This window comes from Mya arenaria, chromosome 8 (genome assembly GCF_026914265.1).
Source record: "Mya arenaria isolate MELC-2E11 chromosome 8, ASM2691426v1".
Taxonomy (NCBI): domain Eukaryota; kingdom Metazoa; phylum Mollusca; class Bivalvia; order Myida; family Myidae; genus Mya; species Mya arenaria.
Genome location: NC_069129.1, coordinates 69,945,241 through 69,968,198, shown reverse-complemented (window position 1 = coordinate 69,968,198; position 22,958 = coordinate 69,945,241). Strand labels below are relative to the sequence as shown.

At 38.3% G+C, this 22,958-nt stretch overlaps 1 protein-coding gene across 1 annotated transcript; it reads right to left on the bottom strand.

Annotated features, from left to right (window-relative positions):
- Window positions 1-13,072: 13,072 nt before the first annotated feature.
- On the bottom strand, window positions 13,073-17,218 carry LOC128244580 (linear primary-alkylsulfatase-like). Its single transcript, XM_052962571.1, has 4 exons — window positions 17,016-17,218; window positions 15,234-15,440; window positions 14,726-14,981; window positions 13,073-14,243 (listed from the first exon to the last, which is right to left on the bottom strand). Exons 1-4 carry the CDS (start codon window positions 17,193-17,195, stop codon window positions 13,120-13,122), a joined length of 1,767 nt encoding a protein of 588 aa, XP_052818531.1. The 5' UTR covers window positions 17,196-17,218; the 3' UTR covers window positions 13,073-13,119.
- Between the last annotated feature and the right edge of the window lie 5,740 nt (window positions 17,219-22,958).

Below are 22,958 nucleotides of genomic sequence, written 5' to 3'. Positions count from 1 at the left end.
CATTAATTGCCCCCTTCGAAATAAACGACACCTAACCCTGTTGTTTCATGTGTGAATATTAAAGGCCCCCATGTAAACCAACAACATGGAACCCTGTCGTTTCATATGTAAACATAAAAGGCCATCATGTTAACATGTAACCATATACTCTAATATATAATCATTAAAAGCCCTATGCCTTCCAACAACACATATCGCTGTCATTTAATATGTAAACATTAAAGGCACCCATGTAGATCCCAATGTAAATCAACAACATCTAACCATGTCCTTTAATATGTTAACATTTAAGGCCCCTATGTTAAACATTACCACGTTTAATTTATAACCACAGGCCCCCATGTAAACCAAGAACACCTAACCCTGTATATAATATTGACACATTAAAGGCCGAAAGGTAAATAAACGAAAACGTAACCCCGTGTAAACATAGGCCCTACGTAAACAAAACATCGTAAAAACCCTGCCCTTTAAGATAAAAAACAAGCCAAATTTTTACCAACAACACATCAAAATATCCTTTAATATATAAACGTAGTTCCCCATGTAAACCAACAGCATGTTGACCTGTCCTTTAATATAAAAACACAGGCCCTAATGTAAACTAACAATGCGTTTCCCTGCCCTCTAATATTGAAACACTGAGGCCCCAATATAAACTAAAGCCCGTTACCCTGTCTTTTAATATATAAACATTGGCCTCCATGTAAACCAATAACACAGAACCCTGTCCTTTAATATATGGAGGTACCCAAATAAGCCAACAACACGTAATCCTGACCTATAAACATAGATCCTATGCCCTACAACACAACTTATTGCTGCCCTTAAATATAAAAACATTTTGCCTTCCAACAACACATAACACTATCCTTTTTTATATAAAGATTATTGTCCCCGTGCCTTTAAACAACATTTTACCCTGTCCTTTCATATATAAACAAAGGCCCCAATTGAACCAAAAACACATAGTTCAGGTCCATTAAAATATAAACATCAAAGGTCATCATGCCTTCCAACAACATAACACTGTTCTTTAATGTATAAAGTTATAAACATAAAAGTTTGCTTGCCTTTAAAAACAAATCCTTCATATATAAACAAAGGCCCCCATTTCTTCCAACAACACCTAACAGTGTCCTTTAATATATAAACATAAAAACTCCAAATCCTAAACCAACAACACAAAACAGTCAAATAACACGTAACCTTGCCCTTGAATATATAAATACAGTCACAAGTGTCTGTCAGCAACTGCTAACCCTGTTCTTTAAATTTTAGATACAGACCCCCAACAACATGGTTCACTGTTCTTTAATGTATATACATAGGTTATGTACCTGACAACATCACGCAACTCTGCCCTTTAATACACAAACATAGGCCTAATGCCTGCCCCCATGTAAACCACATTCAAAACATTGTCCTTAACATTTAAGCAAAGGACCCAATGTGTATCAACAACATGCTACTCTGTCTTATAATACATAAATGCAGTCCCCCATGTGTATCAAAAACATATGTTCGTTAATATATAAACTCAGTCCCCAATGTTAACCAACAACAGGTAACGCTGTCCTTTAATACAAACAAAGGCCCAAACGTTTCCCAAAATCACATAACATTGTCCTTTTATGTATAAACACAGGCTTTCATGTCTGCAAAAAAACTCTCAATTATGATATATGATCACAGTATATCTTTCAATAATACATACCTTTAGTATATGAATACTTGCCCGTAGGTTGACCAACAACTCCCTTATTCTGCCCTTTAATATAATAAAATTTAGCTTTGAATGAACATAATCTTCAATGTAAACCAAAAATCATAACCCTGTCCTTTAATATATAAACACATGACCCTATGTCAAAATTTTCCTTCAATATATAGTCGTAATTCCCATATGTTTACCAACAACACGTAACACTTTCCTTCAATTTATAAACACAGACCCCCATGTCGTAATAACTACATGCAATATACTCATTTATGTATTGTGCATTTTGTGGATTCAATATAATGTAAAGAACAGTTCAAAGTTTGTTGAATAATTTAAGTCATGTGTTGAAGAATACCAGTCTAATGTAAACAATAATTGAGCCTTTTGTTTCACTATTTTATTGTTCGTTTCATGAACATTGCAATCAACACATGAGGACCATGAACGAAGATGGAGACATGTCTTCATAGACATTACCAAACCATCGCTTCCTTGCTTCTGGGTGCGGTACCAAACCTTCGCTCCCCTGCTTCTGGACGTGGTACCAAACCATCGCTCCCCTGCTTCTGGGTGCGGTAACAAACCATCGCTCCCCTGCTTCTGGGTGCGGAACCAAACCACCGCTCCCCTACTTCTGGGTGCGGTACAAAACCATCGCTCCCCTACTTCTGGGTGCGGTACCAAACCGTCGCTCCCCTGCTTCTGGGTTTCTGGGTGCGGTACCAAACCATCGCTCCCCTGCTTCTGGGTGCGGTACCAAACCATCGCTCACCTGCTTCTGGGTGCGGTACCATTGCATCGCTCCCCTGCTTCTGGGTGCGTTACCATTCAATCGCTCCCCTGCTTCTGGGTGCGGTACCAAACCATTGCACCCCTGCTTCTGGGTGCGGTACCAAACCATCGCTCCCCTGCTTCTGGGTGCGGTACCAAACCATCGCTCCCCTGCTTCTGGGTGCGGTACCAAACCATCGCTCCCCTACTTCTGGGTGCGATACCAAACCATCGCTCACCTGCTTCTGTGTGCGGTACAAAACCATCGCTCCCCTGCTTCTGGGTGCGGTACAAAACCATCGCTCCCCTGCTTCTGGGTGCGGTACCAAACCGTCGCTCCCCTGCTTCTGGGTGCGGTACCAAACCATCGCTCCCATGCTTCTGGGTGCGGTACCATTGCATCGCTCCCCTGCTTCTGGGTGCGGTACCAAACCATCGCACCCCTGCTTCTGGGTGCGGTACCAGACCATCGCTCCTCTGCTTCTGGGTGCGGTACCAGACCATCGCTCCCCTGCTTCTGGGTGCGGTACCAGACCATCGCTCCCCTACTTCTGGGTGCGGTACCAAACCATCGCTCCCCTGCTTCTGGGTGCGGTACCAAACCATCGCTCCCCTGCTTCTGGGTGAGGTACCAAACCATCGCTCCCCTGCTTCTTGGTGAGGTACCAAACCATCGCTCCCCTGCTTCTGGGTGCGGTACCATTCCATCGCTCCCCTGCTTCTGGGTGCGGTACCAAACCATCGCACCCTTGCTTCTGGGTGCGGTACCAAACCATCGCTCCCCTGCTTCTGGGTGCGGTACAAAACCATCGCTCTCCTGCTTCTGGGTGCGGTAGAAAACCATCGCACCCTTGCTTCTGGGTGCGGTACAAAATTTATAAAACGGAAATAGGTATCGGCGATACTAGTTACCATTTCCTACCTGCTTTTGAATGGACAAAGTGAGTCGGTGGCCAAACAATTGCTTCATTACTCATAATATGGTGCATGTTTGAAGGTGAACTCAGTAGCTTTCCATAGATAAAATGCGAAATTAGTCTACAGAGTTTTCAAGCCTGACTGGTGGTTTAAGTACATGATGTTGATTGCAGACATCCCTTCGTAATTGATCGGACTATGCGGCTAATGCACCCAATACTTGCATTAGTATATCTCTTCATGTATCTTGATCATTAGTTTGGCGTTATGCCCATGAAATGCCAGTGTGGCCCCGTAGAAATGTTCCGAGAGGCCCAGTACTACTCCTCGCTAGGACTTCTACAGTAGATTACCCGCCTGGGAGGGCCCTTAAGGGTGCTGGCAGAGTAGTGGTGTGTAACACTTTTGGAAATGGGTTCTGCGAACAGAGAAACCATTTCCTTCTCCTTTGTCAAGTGGGTAACCTGACCTAAGCCAGTCACAAGTCTGGATGAAAAACAGGGAGTGACCACATTTCATGGCAAAAAAACACTCTTTATTAAAAATAAAAACTACTCTCATATTTATTAAATTTGAAATTTTGTCATTTTAGCTCTTGTAATTTCTTGCTTCTGTTAATGTTTCATGAATCCAATTTCCTATACAAAATTATGTTGTTATGTTTCTATCGTCCATGCATATTTGTCATATGTCGCCTTATTTTAAATAAATATGAAACTTGAATTAGTTGTACATGTTTATGAGAAATGATCAATTGTTATCCTACCATCGATTGGAATAAAATTTAAACATCATGAAACTTTTGTTGTTGTTTTTTTTCAAATGGGATTGATCACTTTAACGAGGAAAGCAAGTTTTGATTTTTTCTCGTGTTTTCAGAAACTTCAAACTTGAACAAAATTATATGTTTTCAAAAACTTTGGCAAAACGTTAGAAACAAAAGATATCTGTGTTCCTATTGCATTATAAATTCTCATTGCTTCTATTGTGTCTGATTGATTCAGTAAATCTTAGATATGTTATAAACAACTTAAACCGATTTCGCTTGGGAAACACATTTTGGAGTATTATTAAAGTTTGAGCGTATAGGGTACGAAAAAGAGTATATGAGATATCACGAAAAAATAACACCAGTAGAACTGAATCGAAAACGAGATTATATATAATTACCCTTTTGGATGCCGCTAATGTACCAATCATTATAACACTATGTGACTTTATGACAAAGTATCAAAAGAAAAGATTTACTAAGTGACAAAAGTAACCTTCCTCGAAAGATTTAAACATGCGCGAGAGAACGGAATAAAAAGCCATATAGTGAGTGTTTGACCACTTAAACAGTTGGTAAATATATATTTATATGAATTACTTCAGAAACAAATCCAGCTTAAAAGGTATTGCTATTACCATTTTCTATATAGTATGATTTTGATGTATTTTCACAGCTATGACAAATTTTATGAAATATTATTATAAATTATCAGCTAGAACTCCGCGAGTCGGATGTGTCGCCTGACGAATTATTTACTGTCGGCATTGTAGCTGTTAAGATTGGCATTTTATTATCCCCCGCCTTGAAAAGGCGAGGGGATATAGTATTGGTAGGCGCGATTCCGTGCGTCTGTGCGTGCGTACGTCCGTGCGTCCGTCCGTCCCACATTCATTTCCTTGCATCTCCTCTTACATTTCTCAAACCTTTCAGATTGATGATCATAAAGTGAAGCAGCGCACATGTCGGGCTTTCCCGATTCGATCATTTTTGAAAGATTTGTTGCCCTTTGCTTATTTTACATTAAAAATAGATAATTGTAATTATGATAATTTTGAACCTAATTATTTAATGTGAACTAAAATTGTTCAACTGTAGGTATAAATGATTACAAAATAAATAAAGGCCAAAATAAGCAGCCAGTTTATTAATCATTTTAAAGGGCAAAAAAACGTGTGTTTCTACTTCGTCACAGACCCTATATACACGTGTGTTTTTAATGTCCCTGACCCTATATACAAGTGTGTGTTTAGTATGTCACATACCCTATATACACGTGTGTGTCTCGTATGTCACACACCCTATATACACGTGTGTTTTTAGTATATCACAGACCCTATATACACGTGTGTTTCTAGTATGTCACTGACCCTATGTTCACGTGTGTTTTCAGAATGTCACTGACCCTATATACACGTGTGTTTCTACCTCGTCACAGACCCTATATACACGTGTGTTTCTACCTCGTCACAGACCCTATATACACGTGTGTTTCTAGAATGTCAGAGACCCTATATACACGTGTGTTTCTACCTCGTCACAGACCCTATATACACGTGTATGTCTTATATGTCACAGACCCTATATACACGTGTGTGTCTAATATGTCACAGATCCTATATACTCGTGTGTTTCTAGTATGTCACTGACCCTATTTACACGTGTGTTTTTAGTGTGTCACTGACCCTTTATACATGTGTGTTTCTGGTGTGTCACCGACCCTATATTCACGTTTGTTTCTAGTATGTCACAGACCCTATATACACGTGTGTTTCTAGAATGTCAGTGACCCTATATACACGTGTGTTTCTAGTATGTCACTGACCCTATATACACGTGTGTTTCTAGTATGTCAGTGACCCTATATACACGTGTGTGTCTAGTATGTCACTGACTCTATATACACGTGTTTCTAGTATGTCACTAACCCTATATACACGTGTTTCTAGCATGTCACTGACCCTATATACACGTGTGTTTCTAGTATGTCACTAACCCTATATACACGTGTGTTTCTGGTGTGTCACAGACCCTATATACACGTGTTTCTAGTATGTCACTAACCCTATATACACGTGTTTCTAGTATGTCACTAACCCTATATACATGTGTTTCTAGTATGTTACATAACCTATATACACGTGTGTTTCTAGTATGTTACATACCTTATATACACACGTGTTTTAAGTATGTCACAGACCCTATGTACACGTGTGTTTCTGGTATGTCACATACCCTATATACACGTGTGTTTCTAGAACGTCACTGTTCCTTTTCAAAGATTCATGCTTTGCAAAATAACTCATTCTGGCCACGATTTATAAAAGCACCATACATGTGCACAAATTTAGATTAAATATAAAATATTGAACAACAGTTTAGTATTTTCAATATCCTTAAACATGGATGACATTACTGTACAAAAAAATGAAGTCTTATCTTAAGTAAGTGGCGACATCGAAAGGCTTTGATCATGTTGGACTTTCAAGCAGCAAAAAATAGGATTGGGTAGGGTAACATCCTTTTTAAAAGCAGGTAGTGTAGGTAGGAATCAGGCTTGATATACGATCTTTATGGTCATAATTGGAGAATTGGTATTAAAGTAATATTCTGTATAAAGATTTAAGGTTTTAAACTCCATATTCATACATACACTTAAAAAACTAGCTACCAACTGACTACAAAAAACGGTATGGTCTGTGCCTGTTTCGTAGGGAGGGTCTAATAACCCAAACCAAATGTATTTTTAGGCCTTATCGGGATACCTAAATGTTAAAGCCATTGTAAAACCCAAATACATTAACGTAGCATGCTGTTTAAATGTTTCTAGTTGAACTGCCTTGATGACTTTTGCTTTATATCCAGATTAACAGTTCAAACATTATGTGGTTTAGTTTCAGTTTTAATTAACATTTAAACGTGAAAAACTTGTGTGACAAAATGTCAAAACATCAGCATACATGTAGAAATATTTTAGATTAATACATGTGTATTTTAAAACTAAACTCACTTAATGAGATAAAATATCACATAAAAGCAAATAGTCCTTCGAGCTCAATTGCGAAAAAATATCTCAGAATGTTTTTTTAGAAATGGCACCATTTTTTCATACTGCAAAATAGTTCTGGTATTAATGTACCATCAAGAGTTTGAACCACCAAGCACATCATTCGCATTACAAACATTATCAGATTCTACAAGATCATTTACGTTGACCTCAATCGTTGTAGTGTTTCCTGAACCTTCAATGTCAGCATTATCTAAAACATCCTTACATCTATCCTGTATTGCATCACCTGTTTCCACTTCAGGTTTTGTTTCATCACTTGAACAAATATTAGAGGCAAGACCAGTGTCTATTTTTTGTTCTGTAAATTGTGTCTCATCATTTTCGACCTTTCCCGTTACACCATCAAGTGTCTTAGTAGTAACGTAAACCTCAACATCATCTTGCTGAGCATCATTTGTCATTTCTTTACCATTAGATCTAGTGCTTTTGGTATCTTTACTTTCTTCATTATTTTGTACATCAGAGTCACCATCATTTTCACCAGCCTTTTCCACTTCAATGACATCAACCCCTTTTTCATCTTCAGACCTTTCCACTGTTAGATCTTTCTCTATACCATCATTTACTCATGTGTCCTCACTTTTCTTTACAACGTCATCAACCCCTTCCTTATCTCCATTTTTGTCAGCCTCTTGCTGGTCCTCTATAACGTTAGTACCTGAGTCTCCACTAATACTAAAACTATCCCCACTCTTGTCAGTTATTTTCTGATCTTCTATGACATTGGTTCCTGTTCTCCTGGCAAGTTCAGTCCGATAATTCCGGAAGTCATGGCTGCAAGCTTGGACTTCTTTTCATTGATCAGATTTTTCACATTCGCATTGCTCACTGGTTTCCAGTCTGCGGGAAATAAAGATTTCGATTGAAATGTAAGAAATGAGCACAGTAATACAATCACAATCCATTCACAAATCTATGCAGTCAGGTAGTTGACCTTTTTTACATAATATTTGTCAATACTTGTGATATCAGATCTCAGTTCTTTTGTTGTTGTTTTTTGTTCAAAAATTAAGTTTATTGGCTAAAAGCATTACTTACGGTTTACCAAAATGTGTTTTTCGGCATAAAACATAAATTTTTAACTTAAATATGATAAATTGTAGTCTGGACCTTCAATATCAGTCTTATATCACTGATTCTTAGACATTTACAGACAATTTGGCTCATTGTAAGACAAGAAATAAAACAGGATTTAATATGTGGAAAACAAGAGTAAAAGTTCACCATATTTGACCTTTTCTATGTGCACTATTATTTAAAGGAATTGAAACAAAAGAGGAATTGTTTCAAATTTGAAATACTGACTATCAGACAATTTTAATGTTTAAATGAACTATAGAGAATCATTGATTTAAAATTAATTGATTTCATAATTACCCAATGAAGGACACAAAGTATGTGTCTATTAAATTGAAATCAATACCTTAAAGTTGGCATCACAGGCAGGTAGGTTGACGCTCGTTTGGAGACAGCTTTGAGTGTCTGTAGTATAGGGGTTGTGTTGGCCACATTCATCTCTTTGTGAATGTCGATGGCTGTCTTGAGTATATCCTTCATCTGGTCAGACCTGGCCCTTTCCAGGGTTGTCTCACCTCTCTGAAACAGAAAATATTACGTGTCTAACTTAGCAACTTAGCACTGTAAGGACTGTGGTGAAGACTGTGACTCCTTTTGATCAAATCCAAAAATGAATCATCAAAACATGCTTATTGCCGATTTTTCTGCACCGATTTTGGCAAATTTCCTCTGTGTTCTATCTTTGGTATTAAGGGTTTTTACCTGTGTTTTTTTCACCAAATTGTTGGCTTGCGTCCTATGTATGCTAGTGTCCTATGAGCAGTGTAATATGATAACATTATCAGATCAAAAAATATAGATTACCAGACACATTGTTATAAATAATATATGGGAGGAACTGTACATCTAATTTTGCTTCACATGTGTAAATGGCTTTAAGTCTGCATTCAAACAATGGATACATATCAATTTTTCACCTACATTTAAACACTGCTCTTCCAAACACTGTTTATCCAAAATCATGGCGGGGAATCCACGTGACCAAATGGTTGGTTTCAGTGCAAGATGGCGTCACCAAAATGCTGGACTCGAACCGAAAATCAAGGTAATACATATTATTATAATAGTTTCTTGGAGTTTAAACATATACTATCATATGCCCACCTACATAGTGTGTATAATCATATTCATATTTTCTTTGAAACTGTAACCGTTTTTGAGAACACTTCTGCAATGTTTCCAACATGTACGCAATCCGACTGGTAGGTTACAGGCCCATTTATCATTTAGGCTCGGACTTAGTGGAACATGAGGAATAGGTTGAGAAAACCGCATAAAACACGTAAGTTTTGTTTAAATATAACAGGTACGTGCGTTTGTGAACAAATATTTAAATGATTTTAAAAGATATGAGAACGAAAAGAAAATGATAGGCTGCAGCTCCGATTTTGGCAGAGGTAGGTTCCAGTTCCATATATAGGTTGCCGTCTGGACTACAAATTCTTTGACTTATTTTTAGTGTTCAAGCCAAATATTTACGTTCACCTGAACTTAAACTTATATTGTTCTACACCATTATCAATTTTTCATAGTTTAGTTTCTTAAAACACTTCGACAATCCCTTTTTATTATACGGCCGTCTGACGGAGCACTGTAAAATCATTATTTTGGAAAAAGGTTTGTTTTCGAAGCGTTTGATAAAAAAAAATCACATTGACAAACTTGGTTATAAAACGAAGGCGGGCCTCATGTGACCGGTGCTGTAAAAACTCGTCTTACACCCTCCATGTAAAATATAAGTATGCAATACTTTTAATTAAAATTGAAAACAAATAATCGTAAAACCGCGACAGCGTTGAGTTCACAGCCAGCGTCAATGAGGGCCATAGCAACCTCAGGTAGATTATGGAACGCACCCCAGTCAGGTCGGCCTGAAAACATCAGAGTAAGACATTCAGAATTTCAAGCACCAGCCAGACTTTCTTTCTTCTCTAATAAATGAAATATGCATTACCATAAAATTTCATCTTATGATAAGATACATGGTGTGAGAGTTTGTTCACTTGTTTTTACAACACAAATTTAAACAGTACTCAAGGGAAATGTTTTAAAAGGCAGGACTATTAAAATTCATTTTATCGATATTTAACAGCCTACACAAATACATTATTGTCTGAAGAAGCAATAAGCAATGTAATTAAAAGAAGGAATTCTTCAACAATGTTAAGATTTTATAAATGTAATATGTATTTTTTTATTTTAAGTTATAAAATATTATAATTTTGCAGTTTACATTTAGAACTGATTGAATCTTTTTAATTTCTGTTTAATTCTTATAGTGATTACTACCGATAAATATATACAATAATGATAATACTTGATCAAAAAGGTTTACCAAAATACATTTAAGTTGACATGTTTTTTCATATTTCTGAGAGGAATGTGCGGATATTTTTATTGTTTTGTTCGTCCTGAGCTCACCGATTTAAAAGAGCATATAAAGGACTCACACTGAACCTAGAAAAGTACAGCAATTTTCCAGGTAGGCCCTAAAAATACGGGGTGGGGCACCCCGCTGCCCTTTTCCAGTACCAAACTGCCTTTTTACTACACCCTGCTGTGCCCTTTTGTTTGACACAGTCAATTTTCAGAAATAAATATAAACAATAATAAATATACATAATTTTGACATTAAAGTAAAGATAACAGCTATTAAAGGTATTCATAACAAACTATTATTATCCACAATAAGAATTCAACATTGGCCATTGCAAGTGCCCCATTACGGCTCATTCAATGCGCATCATACTGGTAAGTGCCCTTTCTGACCTAGCACCCTGCCCTTTTCAAATCTTGGCTGGAGCACTGTACAGGTATAAGAAAACATCTAAATATTCACAATCGAACATTCTTTGATGTAACAATAAATATTTTCTCTTAAACAAGCACATTTAATTTAACACAATCCATTTCCTGGTTGTTACAATGGGCCTTGTTTACGCGGATTGAAAACGATGTTAATCGCCGGTGGCCGCATCGCACGTTCGTATAATCTCGAAGCTTGCCGGAGATAGCCGAGTTGTTACGATTGGAGTCTTGTATGAACCACACAGTTTAATAGATTCAAATCGTTTTGTACAATCAATCGAGCAGCGCCGTATCCACTAGGTCCAAAATTGATAGTTTTGATACGCACTTATGGGCCCTTAAAACCAACTGCACCGCCTTTAGTCCGCCCGGTTAGCTCAATCGGTAGAGCGTAGGACTGTGTATCGGACAACAAGGGTAAGATTCCCGGGCGGACCAGGTCACTTCTATTGTGATTGGTTACGAAATCCTTTCTACGACCATTTGCCCTGAACCACTGCCCCTGGCATGTACAGAAGTTGTCAGTTCCTTGCAGTGGTGAAGACACCTAGAACTGGTTAACCGCCTGATAGTCTGCCTAGGATAGTTGTGCGGTGGTTGAACTGTCACTCTGGGACCCTTCAATGTGCTCACGCCGGGACCAGGAGTATAAACTTCTTACACCACCACTGCACCGCTTCAAACTGGTTTGTTGTAGAACGAAAATAAGTTTCGGATAAATCACACTTTTGAACCTGTACAAACCGGTTTCAGATATCATTTTTTAGCTGCGCAGGACAAAAAGTTGGCCAAAATGCACAATTTGGTTCTAAGGGCTATAAAAACTGCTTGTACTGGTTCAAACCGATTTTATAGTGAAAGACGGATTCCACTCGGGTGAATCACACATATGAATCGGTTCAAACCGGTTTCAATAACGGGTTTAATAGGGAAGCACACGACCCCAAGTTGGACAAAATGCGCAATTTTGGTTCGCACTTAAAATCCATTGAAACCGTTCACCAAAAAGATGCCAACAATTAAAACTTTTGGTACACACTTAAGCGCTCCTGAAACCAACTGAAGAACCGATTATGTTTTGGAGTTTAAATGAGTCTATGTCGAGCATAAGTTTTAAACCGGCTCAAACCGGTTTCAAAAGCCGATGTTATGAGGCAGCATAGGGTACCAAGATGGCCAAAATAAGCAACTGTGGTACCAACTTCAGGGCCATTGAAAATGTCTGAACGGGTTCATATCGGATTCCTCGTGGAGTGAGGATGGGCCTCAAATATACCTCACAATTTAATTTGGAAATGCATGTTTTTAAATTGATTAAATCGAACAACGCCGTACCCAAAATAGAGACTTTCGGACCCTTCAAGCCACTTGAACCGGTTCAAACCTGTTTTGTCATGGTGTGTAGATGAGTCTCCTATGAACTACTTTTGAATCGGTTAAAATCAATTTCTAAAACCGGTTTAATGGGGAACGATCAGAACCCAAATTGGTCAAAATGCAAAACTTTGGTACGCACTTAGGTCCCTTGAAGCCGCCTTAATCGGTTTAAACTGTTTTTGAAGAGTGTGAATTAGTCTCGACTGAACCACACTTTTGATCCGGTTCAAATCGATTCCAAAAACCGGTTTTATGGGGCAGTCAATTCATCAGTTTTAAGAATCGACAAAATCGAGCGTTGCCTTACCCAAAAAAGCCCCACATGCGAGACCTTTGATACCCACGTAAGTGCCATTGAACTAACTGAATTAGTTTTAAACGGTTTTGTTGTAGAGTCTCGGATGAACCATACTTTTGATCCGGTTCAAACCGATTCCAAAAACCGATTTTATGGGGCAGCGTGGGTCCCGAACTAGGCCAAAATATGCAACTTTGGTACGCCCTTGAAACGTTTGGACACACTGAATATGATAAAACTGTTCGCAATTTGTTTATTTATATTACATCAACATAATATGCAAAACACATTTAATTCATCACTTTCAACTACCTAAATAAAAAATGAGATTCTTTGTCAAAGCAGTCCATGAACGACTTGAACGCGAGTACCCCTCCTTCCACTGATATATCCCCGGACACGAGGGCAGCCGCAGAGCTGCGTGATTCGGCCACCACCTCCTTCCAGACCGCCTCGCTCACCTTCACACGGATGTCCCAGTGTTTCGGCTCTTTGTGCCTGGAGATGGCCACACCGTTCCTTAGCTGAATGGAATGTATAGAGGGAGGGTCCGAGAACTCGAACACAATGGTTTCATTTCTGTCTTCACAGTCTTCAGGTTTAAAAATACGCGGAAATGTATCGATAATGTAGTCGATAGGAAATGCATTGATAAATTCAGCTTTGGACCCTTGTGGGGTTGTGAATTTGAGTCCTGTAGCTATTTCCATTGCACAGGTAAGATAGTAATTTCTACCGTTGTTACTTAACTGCCTAGACCCTAGTTCCGTTAGAGATTCTACCTGAATGTCTTTAGCGACATTATTCCCTGCATCCAACCTAGCCACGTACGAAGACAGTTCCAACGCCCATTGAAAATCGTTGTTTTGAAGAGCCGTTTTAGCATTTTCAATAAGTGTTTCAGCGCCGACCAACTCGACCATCTTTAGAGCTTTCTCATCCCTTGTGAGTGGGTCCAGGTCAACGGGGTCCCCACTAAACCAACCCTCATGCTCCGTAAACACAGATTTGGCTGACCATTTCACCGAACCATAAAATTCCTTCAAAAAAGGGCTGCTGGCAAGTTTTACAGGAAGTTTGACCATGTTAGCGATTTCATCTGGATGGTAGCCATAATTCGTCAACCGCAGTGATTGGTCGTGGATGAACTGAATGGCGTCCCGGTACTCGGTGAGAACCTTCATGACAGTGTCGTGGCCTCTGACGGGCCGAGTGTGGCTGGGAATAAGGATGTCCGGTTCCAAGTCTATTATCTTGTCCAGGGAACGAACCCACGTGAGCAAGGAACGCGTCTTGGTGCCCCTGATCGCGTACAGGTTGGGGAACGTCCGGTACAGATCATCCGCGCACAGGAAGGCGCGCTCGCTGGGGACCCACACTCCGATCTGGTCGTCAGTTTCACCCGGGATGTGCACGATTTTCAAATCAAGTCCTAAAAAGAATAAAAAAAAACATATTTAATCCTTATAAACGAATGAATGAAGAAGGTTTGGTCTCCTAATATAGGAAGGTATCATTTATAAAGTTACAAAATGTGAAGTTTGAATACTTCTTAAGATTGAAATTGAAGGCCTCTTTTTTGTTGTTTTTTGATGTTGTCAAATTGCTTACATTGCTAAGTTATCATTTATTTTCTACTATCTCCCTTAAATATGTCGTATCATAATATATTTGTCATTATGGTGTTATGCAAGATGATATAATGGTTTATCAATATTGATAAATATTTTAAATAGTCTCGATGTCAATATCTTAAATGCGCTAACATACTGTTCATGGATGGCTTACCTTTAAGTGTTTCTGTCTTCTATATGTATACTCATACACAATAAAATTATACAAACAAGATAACTAGTAAGACGTATATATATAAGGTTTTCAAAATATAATTCTCAACGGCTTCAACACAATTACCTCCCAGTTTCACGTCCAATTCATCTCCAGGGACAAACTTGGTCGGGAACATAGGACCGACATCGTTATCCTTGTCCCCATAATTCAGCCGGTACCCGATTCCCGCGGACACCCTTTCCGGAATAAACACGCCGAACTGCCGCATGGACCGCGCATAATGGGCGTCACTCGCTCCAGTAAACAGAACCTCAAACCCTTTCTTTATGGACTCATGGGCCCATACGTTAGGTGGTGTCAAAACGTCTTCGACAAACGCCTGGTAGTGAAACGTATGTGAAAAAACAACAACCAAACATTACTTATTTTGAGTACAATTTAAACAAGCAGTGTTTCGAAACCTCACTATTATCTCAATAGGTTAAATACTACCTTAAATATTATAAGCGTATTTGATTTGTGGTGACATCATGTTAAGTACTATCAGCAGTAAAAATGTATACATGTGTGTTGTAGGCCCTTCTCGTGACGCATTTAGTAAGCATTTTTGTATGATAACTATCGTACGTACTGTGGCGCCATTTACGTGGTCAGCGTGATTGTGCGTGAATATGATGTCAGTGACGGGTTTGTCCGAGATTTTTCGGAACTCGTCGAAGATTTCCCGAGCTCCTGTCAGCGTTTCCGTGACATCCACGATCACAAGCCCGGATGGACCGACCAACATGATCGAGTTGGCGAGTGCGTACCCGAGTCCAACATAGATGGAGTCCGTAGCCTTCGGAGAAAGGAATAATAGTAACGTTAGTTTATTAAGGGCTCACCACAATTTGAAGGGAAAAAACGCGTTCAAACAGTCAAGGGTATGTGTTTTTAAGCTTCAATGTTTCACAAACAGTCAAGGGTATGTGTTTTTAAGCTTCAATGTTTCACAAACAGTCAAGGGTATGTGTTTTTAAGCTTCAATGTTTCACAGACAGTCAATGGTATGTGTTTTTAAGCTTCAATGTTTCACAAACAGTCAAGGGTATGTGTTTTTACGCTTCAATGTTTCACAAGCATATTAATTAAATGCATTCGTTAAAAATGTTGATGTTCAGAGGTTTTAAAGAGATTATCATATTAATGAAAGGAAATAATCAGGTTTCGGCTTCCCAAGGTATGATTTGCAATTTCAAACGCAGAGCTCAATGTATAAGCGAGCCGTTGATGTCTGAGATCAATTAACAAAACAAAGCTTAGTATTACTGATTTATTTCAGCTTAATTGTGAAGAGTAACCCGATATAAGCACAAGCGGATCCAGGGGGCGCATCCCCCCCCCCCCCCCCCCCAGAATCATCCAAGTATACTTTTTATTTCAATGTAGGAGAAATGAGTAATAATACACGCCCCAAATGCACCATTGCAGAGAAGAAATTGTTAAAATTTTCTTAGGGGAGTCCCCCCCCCCCTCGCCAACGTTTTCAACCAAATAAATTTCGGTTCGGACGGAAGGTGCAAGTACAAAGGTTACCGTCTCCTAAGTTACACCCCCTCTAACGCGAAATCCTGGATCCGCCCATGATAAGTACATATATTTTAAGAGGTCATTTGAAGTTGCTGCAGTAAGAAACGAACCCACGACCACTTTGTTGAGACAACACCTCAAACGTTTTCGTACACACGTTTTCCCTTGTGGCGAACACTGCATTTAATTATAAAGTTTAAATTGATTTAAATATAATTTGCAACGATTTCACTCGCATTCTGATCCCAGTGAAACACATGTTAAGGTAAGCCATCGACCATTACTAGGATGCAAATATGCGTTAAGTGTATTTAAGATATTGACATAGTGATAGTGGCTATGTTATCTTATATTGATTACCCATCATATTAACTTTGCTTGGATTACATTTAAAGTACACGATAATGACGCGACTATTATGATACTATATATTAAAGGGCGGTTATACAGCAAAAATTAACAATGAATTTATAGCAATTTCTTGAATAATAAAATGTCTATATATAAAAAAAGCTCTCATCGAAAAAAAAAATAATTACACTGAACATTTCGTAATTTTACAATTAAACTCTACTGGAAGCCTTTTTTGTATTGCTAGTAATGATGGATGGTGTACCTTAAATTCAGTAAACGTATAGGCATCATATTAATATATCATCATCATCAGAGTACATTCATCTTATAGTTACATTGAAGTTTTATACTTGTATACATGTAGGCCATTAGTACGTTAAGCAAATTCAAATTTAATTTAGATTGCATTAAATACCATATATATACATATGCATGCATTCACACTAAATCATCTGCAACTTTTATAACTAGTGTGATGGTCTTGACTGACCTTGATAATTTCCTTCCTGTTGAACTCTTTGGCGTGCTCCTGTATCTCCCGGAGCGTGTCAGTACTCCTCACCAACTTCCGGTGAATGGCCTCTCGCGCAGCCCTGCTCCACTCCTTCCGCCCGTAATACACGGCCGCCAACAACAGGACGAGCCCTGTAAACACTGCCAGTTTACTCATTGTTTATAATCTATTCATAGATACAAAACTATGAAAGCTAGCGGTTTACCCGTGTAGTCTAAACGCCAGTGAACATACTGGATTATGCCCTGCATTCATGGTAGGACGTTTGTGTTGGTTAAGTTGTCTAAACAAGGTTAAGCATGGTCACTGGTGATATTAGATGGTCAGGAGTGTAGAAACCTGGTCAAGCGACGCTGTTAAATCTGATAGTGTTGACCGAAAGTTGAACACCTTAGGCCGGGATAACCCGAGAACATAAATGTATTTATGCATAGAATTACGTTTACCAATGATCAAGGGTTATTTTTTACCTATTTCATTGACTATATATGTTTTAATTGTTTAAAAACCGAAGTAATGTTTGTTCTGTTCTGTTCTGACAACAAAATAGAGTGAAATATAAAAAGGATCTATTTTACAACATCTGATCTTAGGGGAGAAAGTATGAACTACAACTGTACATTGCATATATTTAATCATGTTAATATACAACATGTTAATTACGTTTAGCTATGCATGTCTTCTATCTGTAGCAAATGATAAATGAGTAGCAATATTTTATCATTATTACAGGACATCAAGTTGTTAAATATGGTCATATTAACCAGTGAATGTATCCCACGGGAATATATTTACGGATCGCGCCGAATCATATTCAAAATTGTTTTTCTTGTTATTGTTTGTATTGTATAAGGCACCGACACTTAAATCAGCATATAAGAAAGTATATATTTATGGTCTGTAAAATGAATTGTTGTCATTAGTGTTTCAATTTACGTTTAAAAGTGATTTGAAGTGATTGATTTTTCACTGCGTTATTGTGGCGTCACTTGTTAACTGTTCCCGGTTACGATCGGGTCGTTCTATTTTTCAGCCTAGGTGAGAAATAATTACTGTAAGGCTTTCTTAAATGTTATGAAATATTTTTTTAACAATTCTTGAATGATTTAATAAACTGTTAGTGTAAATATAAGTAATGAATCGTGGGATTGATGTCATTGTTGGGGGATATGAACGCAATTGGGCTGGTCAAAGTTCGGGCTCCACACATTTTAACCAGTCCAACTGCGTTCATACCCCGATATTGACATCAATACCGCAGTTCATTTCTTACATATTTAATACATAAAACTAGCGGATCCACCACGGGGTGCACTCCCCCCCCCCCCTTAAATCGCCCATGTTTTCTATTTTATTTCAATATAGGAGAAAAAGAGTAATGGAATACGCCAAAATTCATTCATTAAGTTCATTAACTACAACATTAATCAAATTCATTTTCTACAGCATTCATAATACATTTATTGCATTTTCTATCTTCTTGGTTCATATTTTGTTAACTTGTTTATTATTAAGGTTGTGTGCCAATTTAAAATCTAGTAATTAATATCCTTAAAGTATTGTTATATGGAGGCTATTCGTTGCCAAAAGTCCAGACGTGTATGTGTGTATTTTAGGTTTGTATCATTGATGATTTACCAATTTACATTTTACAACCGCCAACTCATCGGTTGTATGTTTACATTTTACACTGCACATTTTCATTTTTCATTGTACCGATTGGAGTTTTATTCTCGTTGCATCCATTCATCAGACGATTCAGTCGTGTTTATAGTGTTGTGTATGTTAAACACACGTCATTCTGTGAAAGTCACATGCCGGGTTTTACATTGCGGTGTGTAGAAGACAGATTTCAGTTTGTAGTTCTACAAAATACATTGTATGGTGGTAACTTTTCATTCGCAGTTGAACATGTTTACGAGATGAATTTAATTTTATTTATAGATAGCTCCGCCTTAACCATGTCGTAACTCCGCCTTAACCATGTCTTAACTCCTCCTTACGTCTTTCGGAAATTTCCGCTATCACTCGTCTCTATTTAAACCAATTATGGATACTTTGGACCATGGACATTGCGAACCTTATTATGGACATTACGAATCATCTATATTATGACACTATGGACTATGATTTGGAAACAGGATAGATTATAAATTATTTCATGTCGAATAAAATAATATATGATATTACAACATGTTTTTGTCTATATAATAGTAATTAATACGCACATATGACATGAAATGAGATGTATGCAAAATGATACTTGACTCAAACACAACAAAATGTAAGCCATTAGCATTAAATTATACTTCAAAAATAAAAAGTCCCATTGTCTTATTTTTCTTTGAAAGCTGCACTCTCACAGATTGGCCGAGTTGACAACTATTTTTATTTTTTTGTTTTGGAATTAGCCAATTTTTGCGTAAATGTCTGGATACCAGTGGTATAAGACTGCTGACAAAAGATCAGATACAGTTTTTCAGTTTTACGTTGGCAAATTGATGTTTTATGGCTAAAAGTGATAATACAGTGACACAGTAACGTTTTAAGAAAAATGAAAAATGTCGGCAGTTTTCCAAACAATTTAGATCTGTTTTATTGTGAGTAATCTTATTATTTGTATAGAAAGCATTGCTGCCAAAATCAGCCGAGTCTGGGACAAAAAAAGGTTGTCAAAACTGTCAATCTGTGAGAGTGCAGCTTAACATTACTATAAACACTATTTTAAATTCAACCATTAGAGGACACTTTCTTGCCTTTTTGCAATGTTTAAGATTGCAAGTAATATTAGATAATTTAAAATTTGCGAAGAAAAAAATCTAAATTTTCATTAAGTGGAAATTATTCACTAAGATGCCCCAGAGGTTTCTTACCTGGTAGCTGGAACTGTATGGATAAAATACACTAAGATTACAACTTCATATAACTCGTACATTATACTGTAACGAATATTATTTTATAGGTATTTAATAAAGTATTTTAATGATGAAGTCAATTTATTGCTTATAAACAATTATTACTTGCTGCTAGCTTTTATACCCCACCCACACTCAACAGTCAGGGCTTTTTTCACATTTAGGTGAAGCGGACCTAGCCCTTTTGGAGGGGAAAAATCGCGCGTTTGTTTTTCTAATCTAAGACTCACGATATCTATTTTTTCATGTTCTTGAAATCCCCCACTTGATTGTTATGGTTCACAGTGGCAGATCCCGTAATTCATAACTGGGGGACACAAGTGGGTTGGAGGGCTGTTCTTCCATCCACATGGATATTTTGTTTCAATGATGTATTGAAATTACACGTTTACACCATACATGCTTATTAAGATAGTAAATGTATAACATCAGACAAAACTAGGTGGATATCATTATGATGTCCATCAAAAGTTTCGTGGGTTTGCTGGAGCAGGTTTTGAACAGGGACTTGCGTTAGAGGGGCGTTACTTAAGGGCACAAATTTTTGGACATGATCCCTCGAGTGGGCATGACATTAATATGTTTAAAATGTGGGAAGTGGGGTTAAGGGGTACTCCCCCTAGAATATATCAAATATTTTTAGTCTGAATTGGTGCATTATGGCGTAATTAAGTACTTTTTTTCTGAGAAATATTGACAAAAAAATAACCTTTAAGTTTACTTGCGGGCCAACTGGGGGGGGGGGGGGAAACAGGCCCTACAGCTCCCCCCCCACTGAACGACCCGCCCATGGTCCACTTGTAAATAAAATAAATGAACAATTTTTGCCTGCCTGGGTACATATAAGTAAAAAGAAACTGACAGTGTCAGTATAAATCTGGGTCCGTGAGCCCAGCTCAGATACACCCAGCTGCAATTGACTAAATAATATGGTGATTTAAAACCCATTTAGGAACATTGATCGTCAAAATTAAATATAAGATGAAGTTAATTTCAGTTTTTATTGTGAAATCAGAGAGAGTACTCGGACTTACAACCGGGAATTTACAGGAGGTAGGCGAAGATGTTATCTCCCTTGCTTGATTCGACGGAAATAAACGAAAGAAAATCTGATTCGTTAGCTCCGCCCATTCACCTTCGTTTCTTTCGGTGACATTTACCATATAAGGTATAGGCGAAATCGTCTATCCTTGTAATTCTGAACTTGTCAATTGACTTTTGTAAACCTGGACTTGTTGGACTGCAAATGTTCATTTTACGAATGCGAATGTCGACTGTAGGATTGCAGCTTTACATATGCATGATTCGGCTTTCTAAATTACATCATCATATTGTTAAAGGCAAGTTATACGATCTATGTTTTAGTGAGTTTATACAGGGTCGATCTGACAAATATACATTTTGACTAATATAATGACAAATGACAAATCAATACGGAACAACTGACGAATAAAAACAACAAATAGCACGTCTACATTGACATATATATGTAAGAGATATTTAGTACGATTAAGAAGCACATTGTGGGAATTACACGTCTGGACTTTAGGCAACGAATAGCCTACATAGACGGTATGAGTCCGTTCGTCGTCTGTCATTGCTTGTTGTAAAAAATCTTTTAAAAACAGATTTCACACAGATAGCTTTGGTAATTAACATGTATTCCATTGGGTTATACAACTATGTGGAATCATTTTTTGACGAGACAGAATTCCTGCATTGGTAGATTAAATGATTGAATAACAACCACCGCATTGTTACTTTGACAACAACAAATGCACAAACGTTCAAATTGCATAATACGCATAGTCATGGTTGCAACAAATGTTCTTGCCTGAAAGCGATGGACCGATTTGAAACCATTCAAAGCAATATTCCTTGTGTGATTCTCCGTCAAAGTACCTCATCCATCGTAAATCACAAGTACAGTATTGCAAAGGACAAAGGTGTTCATGTCCGATATGTCAGTAAAGAAAGACAACATTTGGCGTTATAGTGAAGAAGACTCATAAATAGTGTAGTATTATTGAAGATTTTAGTAGAACATAGAGGAACTGTCGGTACTCGAAAGGACTGAGGGTAACACCCTTAAAAGCAACAGATGACCACGTTACTAGCGATAAAGGCTTTGGCTATTTGTCATTGATATACCTGGACTATACCAGGATATTTCAAAATACGATACCTACTTACTGCGCAATAAGCTGGACATTACATGAATTTAACAATCAATTTATACATAACTCGTGTTTTGCGCTTGTTGCTTACAATTTAAATAGCTCGGGTAGTGGATGTATTAACGAGTTCTTGCCCTGGTTAGACATTTGGCATGACAAATGGTCCCATCTAGGCTAAGGGTTGTTTAAAGTGCCTGCCTGGTGTCAATTACAGCTATAGTAATCATGTGAACCTTACAGAGCTATATTTTCGATCACGGCCCCTTGGTATATTACATGTATGACAAAGGGTATAAATAATAGTATATGTTATCCTTTTTTCTATTTAAACGTTCCTGATTAGCCCAGATATGGGGAAACCTGTTCTCTTCTCTGGTGTTTCAACGGGAGATCAGCTTGAAGAACACGTCAGAGACGGCGATGTGTGGGGCTCGGTTCTGTCCTCTCATAAACAACACGGACATCGTAACCAGACCTCCGCAATCAGAGGTAAGGCATAACCAGACCACTGCAATCAGAGGCCAGGCGTAACCAGACCTCCGCAGTCTGAGGTTAGGCGTAACCAGACATCCGCAGTCAGAGCTAAGGCATAACAAGACCACTGCAGTCAGAGGCCAGGCGTAACCAGACCTCCGCAGTCTGAGGTTAGGCGTAACCAGACCTCCGCAGTCTGAGGTTAGGCGTAACCAGACCTCCGCAATCAGAGGTAAGGCATAACAAGACCACTGCAGTCAGACGCCAGGCGTAACCAGACCTCCAAAGGCTGAGGTTAGGCGTAACCAGACATCCGCAGTCAGAGGTTAGGCGTAACCAGACCTCCGCAGTCA

What these genes read in the sequence shown, in the direction of transcription:
- LOC128244580 (XM_052962571.1), bottom strand. Translation starts at nt 17,195, where the DNA reads ATGAGTAAACTGGCAGTGTTTACAGGGCTCGTCCTGTTGTTGGCGGCC. An exon ending in ACCACGTAAATGGCGCCACA is followed by an intron (nt 14,982 to 15,233) that starts GTACGTACGATA and finishes TTTCACTACCAG; the next exon opens with GCGTTTGTCGAAGACGTTTT. An exon ending in ATTGGACGTGAAACTGGGAG is followed by an intron (nt 14,244 to 14,725) that starts GTAATTGTGTTG and finishes TATTCTTTTTAG; the next exon opens with GACTTGATTTGAAAATCGTG.